The sequence below is a fragment of the Oratosquilla oratoria genome, chromosome 43 (genome assembly GCF_046742065.1).
Source record: "Oratosquilla oratoria isolate Oo_2021 chromosome 43, ASM4674206v1, whole genome shotgun sequence".
NCBI lineage: Eukaryota > Metazoa > Arthropoda > Malacostraca > Stomatopoda > Squillidae > Oratosquilla > Oratosquilla oratoria.
This window is the reverse complement of record NC_134819.1, coordinates 28,649,408-28,654,407: the sequence shown is the minus strand read 5'-3', so window position 1 is coordinate 28,654,407 and position 5,000 is coordinate 28,649,408. Positions and strand designations below refer to the sequence as shown.

The window sequence follows — 5,000 nt, the reverse complement described above, 5'->3', positions numbered from 1 at the left end:
AGAAATGGGTATTTATACCATCTAAGCTCTATGCAAATAGCTAACAGAGAGTTGCAAGAGCTGCTCTAGGGACACTCTACACATGGCAGCAGCCTCTAGTATCTATATAAAATAAGTACAAAGATAACAAAAGCGGCGTTATCAGGTAGGACACCGTCTACATCATGGGCACAAGAAAAGAGCAGGTGACGACAAAACAACAGCTACACAAAAGGTTTAGGAAGGTAGCAGCTACTGTCAACAGCTGCGATGTCATCTCCCATGAGCAGCTGATGTGCAACTGCTTGGTTCTTGTCTATTTTTTTTCAAAAGAAGTTATTTTTTTTATTTCTATTTCTGGTTGAAGGCATATAGTATCTGATCCCAGGTAATTAATAATGCCTAGTGTTTCTGACAAGAAAAAATATAATTTATTTTTTTAAGATTTAAATTTGATAATAGAGTGGACCAGTTTAAAAATGAATTGGTACATATACTGGCCCACGTCTATTCTAGGCAGTTTTGTATGTAATGCAAACTGGTTAAAGTTTTGTTAGTATTTTTAACAGGATTTATTTAACATTTTGATACCACGAGCAGTTTACATCAAAGAAAATGGGTTAAGGGTTTAGAAACACTACGGTTTAGGTAAATCTACAAAAGAAAAATGTAACCTTGATCATGCTATGAGAAATGTACAAAGGACAAAATTAGAAAAAAATGACAACAAGAACAATTTTTTAAATCACAATTTTTTTTTAGTAAAGCATTAAAATTATTATGAACAAAAAAAGTTATTTATATCCATCTCCAGTTTCCGATAGTATGATCAAGTTTAGTCCAAGAACAATTAGTAAATAATAATAAAACCGTCACCGCTGAAAGAATGACAAAAGAGGATTAAAATCAAACAGGAAAGAAAACCCCAAAAAAAAACAATTAAAAAACATACACAAATAATTAAAACAAACAGGACAAACATTAGGTTAGTGAAGGTTAGAAACACAGGAACTATAAAGGTTAGCAGACGACACAGAAGGCTGACGCTGACATTGATGTCACAGGTTACAGGTTAGTGCTGGGTTGCCTATATGTTGGTTAGGTTTAGTGATTTCTATTTAGATTCTTGTTTAGGGTCTTTGGTGATGGCTTTACCTTGATAGCGATGATCTCAGCATACCCTAGGGTACCTCCTTCCAGACTTGTAATGGACCTTTTGATCCCCTGCAAGAAGTCAGAATTGGGTTATACAAGGCCTGCTAACGTATTGAAACAAGTCAATACCAGGATTTGAAATGGACTCTGAGATGACCTGTAAAAGAAGAAGAAAGACGAAGACGAAGAAGAAAAGTAGGGTTATATACAGAACGTTGGATTGCAGAATTTCTGTTTTCAAGGCTTTTTTTTTTGTTAGATCTTAGTCTTTCTTTGTTACGAAAGAGGAAATAGACTTTTAAAGACCTGTAAAAAGGAGATCAGAAGTTTGCAGTTGGTGATGAAATATCAGTAATACGGTTTTGGGTAAAACAAAATCTTATCAGATGCGATCTTAATAAAAGGCCATTGTCTAAAACTCTCCGTTTTTAAAAGTTCAATTCTGCAAGGGACGGTCCTTCGAGTTTTACGTCGGAGAGGATCTTCTCCCTGCCACCCATCTTTAATAACCTTCAGCATCCTCACCTCCACGATGCAGTCCCGAGGGGCTGCCACTTGGTGTCTGGGCTAATCCCAGGTATGCACTTCCTCCACCTTTTCACACGGAAACTGATAACCAGCGACTGCTCATCGTCTCCTACTAGGATAAGCAGCCCCAAGCTAAGACAGCAACAATCACAATATTCGAATATTTCTTTTCAAAAAGAAAGATCTATAGAAGGGCCAGAGGATCCCTGCCAGTCTCCCTGGGGCTGTGGATGTCTAAACAGTGAAAATTGAGTTAATGTTTATGATCATTATACGAAAGTTACTCACATTCGACCTGCGAAGAAAAATTATATAAATTAAACTAGATCAAGAGGGAAGATAATTTTCTGTCGCATTTTCTTGCTTTGGTGGCATCATCCCACTCGTTTTTGTAGAGGGTACTCTTGGCAAAACACACACACACACACACACACACACACACACACACACACACACACACACACACACACACACACACACACACACACACACACACATATATATATAGTTACGTATATATACGTATTATATATGTATACATATATATATACGTATATATACATATATATACGTATATATATATATATATATATATATATATACGTATATATATATGTATGTATATATACGTATATATATATACGTATATATATATATATATATATATATATATATATATATATATATATATATATATATATATATATATATAAATGTGTTGACTTAGGGCTTATTTTCATCATGTACCCACCCGTGGACTTGTTCCACTATTCTGGTACCTGATGGCAAAAATATGGAAGCACTGTGGAAGACCTGCAAGGGTGAAACCAGCTTCTGAAGGGAAAATAGATGAGTACACAAATAAAACCCACTGGCAGGATAAAAGGTACGTATGAAATACATCCAGATCCAAGACGAGATTGTTTCCTTTAGGGGCCTTCGGTGCGTCCCAGATGGACGTCCTCGGCCTGTACTGTAAAAGGCAAGAGATTTTTAAGACGTTGGTTTCTGTGACCTATTTTCTCTACAACGAGAATAACATGAGATAATATGTAGCTTATTTTTTTACGAAAAAATATATATAGATTCTTTATAAAGAGGAAAAGTTAATCTGTGAATATATGTGAAGTTTCGGCAAATGGGAACAGACTGTTGAAGAGGTCTACTACTAAGTCGTTCCTTTTGAACAGTCAAGTTTAGCACAATGGTAACGTTCTTGCTTTGTGGTAAGCAGTCGCACATGCAAGAGTTCGAGTCCCAGTGGCGGAGCTTCTTAATTCATATATAGATATGGATATATATATAGATATGTATATATATATATATATATATATATATTATATATATATATATATCTCTTGATGGAGCAATGGATTAAGTCACTACAGCACTTGTTACGCGCTAGCCAGGTTCGAGTCCTTGGTCGTACCACGTTTCAATTTCTGCATGTTGCCTCCACGGAACACCCGATGTTGATGGCTTAGAATTAAAGTGCATTGTGGTTGATAAAAATGTATCGCTATTCACTGGGACCCATTCAGTGTTGTACAAATATATATATATATATATATATATATATATATATATATATATATATATATATATATATATACATACAGATATATGTAGGAGGTAGGAGGGAGCCACAAGGTATGGTGTCGTATACACACATGTGTCGTTGTACGTAAATTGGTCATTTTGACGTCCCAGACAACGTGAATGACACACGCGCACGTGATATCAGTCCTCTCCCGTCCAGCTTATCCAGTTTCACGTTGGTATTACTACCTCTTGGTGGGAGATGGGTACCTGATGTAATGCACTGTCAGCTGGAGTGTTTGTATATGAATACATACATGAGGTGTATACACACACACACACACACACACACACACACACACACACACACACACACACACACACACACACACACACACACACACACACACACACATACACACACATTATATATATATATATATATATATATATATATATATATATATATATATATATATATATATATATATATATATATATATATTTGGATGATGGTGGAGAAAGAAATTACAGAAATAGAAAGAAAAAATAGAAGGTTAAGTCATTCGATGTATAGAAAGATTTAGACATAGATACATAGACCCATAATGATGAATGAATTATCAAGCTGATATCAACAATTTCATAAGTGAATACTAAAAACATGAATGACAAAATATATGTAATAACACATGTACTCGTACAATAGACCAAAAACAGATGTAGGGAAAGACGAAATGGTAGGTGAATAACTATGAATCTAATTGAGTAAAAAGAGCTTGCAAAAAAAAAAAAAAAAAAAAAAAAAAGAAAGAGGAAAGAAAGAGCCAAGAGCCTCATAAAACAATTGAAGATATTAGGAAAGAGAACGAAAGAGACGGAAAAACGAAACTCGCATGTAGAAAACATACATAGAAAACGGACTTTTGTTCGGGGGAGACTACACAAAGAAAGATTTTGGACGAAAAAAAGGGATTCGGGCCAGGGTGGAGTAGCATTGAGACAGAATAAAAACTAGGAAATGCAAAGGAAAAAGAAATAAAGAATCATAGTGAGAAGGATAAAAGGATGTAATGTGGAACTGATGAAGAGTGGGGAACACGTAAAGAATGGTGGGGAGGGAGGAGGAGTAGAAGGAGAAGGAGGAGGAGCAGGAGGAGGAGGAGGAGGAAGAGGGGGAGGAGGAAGAGGAGGAAGAGGGGGAGGAAGAAGAGGAGGAAGAGGAGGAGGAGGAGGAGGAGAAGGAGGTGGAAAAAAGGAAAAAAGAATAACAGAACAAAACAGTCAAACATACAAAAATAAGTGCAAAAAATGAAACGTGAAAAGAAGGATTTTTTTTCTTCTGTTTCATGATTATTTTTACTTGAAGCAGAAAATTTAGAAAATATTGACAAATTACAACGACCAATATCCTTTGCCCAAAGTTCTAAGGTCGCCAATGCATGGGACTGTATGAGGCTTGAGCTCCTTCTTGGAAGGACATTGCTGTCGGTTATAAGTCATGCACGTGAACAAAGACCATGATGAGAGACGAACGGACAGACAGACAGAAAGACACACACACACACACACACACACACACACACACACACACACACACACACACACACACACACACACACACACACACACACACACATACACACACACACACACACACACACACACAGACACACACACACACTATATGTGTATATATATATATATATATATATATATATATATATATATATATATACATGCACACAAGCACACACTATCATACACGTGTTTAGGGAGTACTCCCTGCCTATATATTA

General features: G+C 35.9%; 1 protein-coding gene across 1 annotated transcript in view; it reads right to left on the bottom strand.

Annotated features, from left to right (window-relative positions):
* LOC143022024 (uncharacterized) overlaps positions 1 to 5,000 on the bottom strand; it is a 100,288-nt gene that overhangs the window by 51,512 nt on the left and 43,776 nt on the right. The window contains exon 8 of the mRNA XM_076179959.1: positions 1,135 to 1,203. Within this exon, the coding sequence (XP_076036074.1) occupies positions 1,135 to 1,203 (69 nt within the window). The remainder of the gene's footprint in view (positions 1 to 1,134; positions 1,204 to 5,000) is intronic.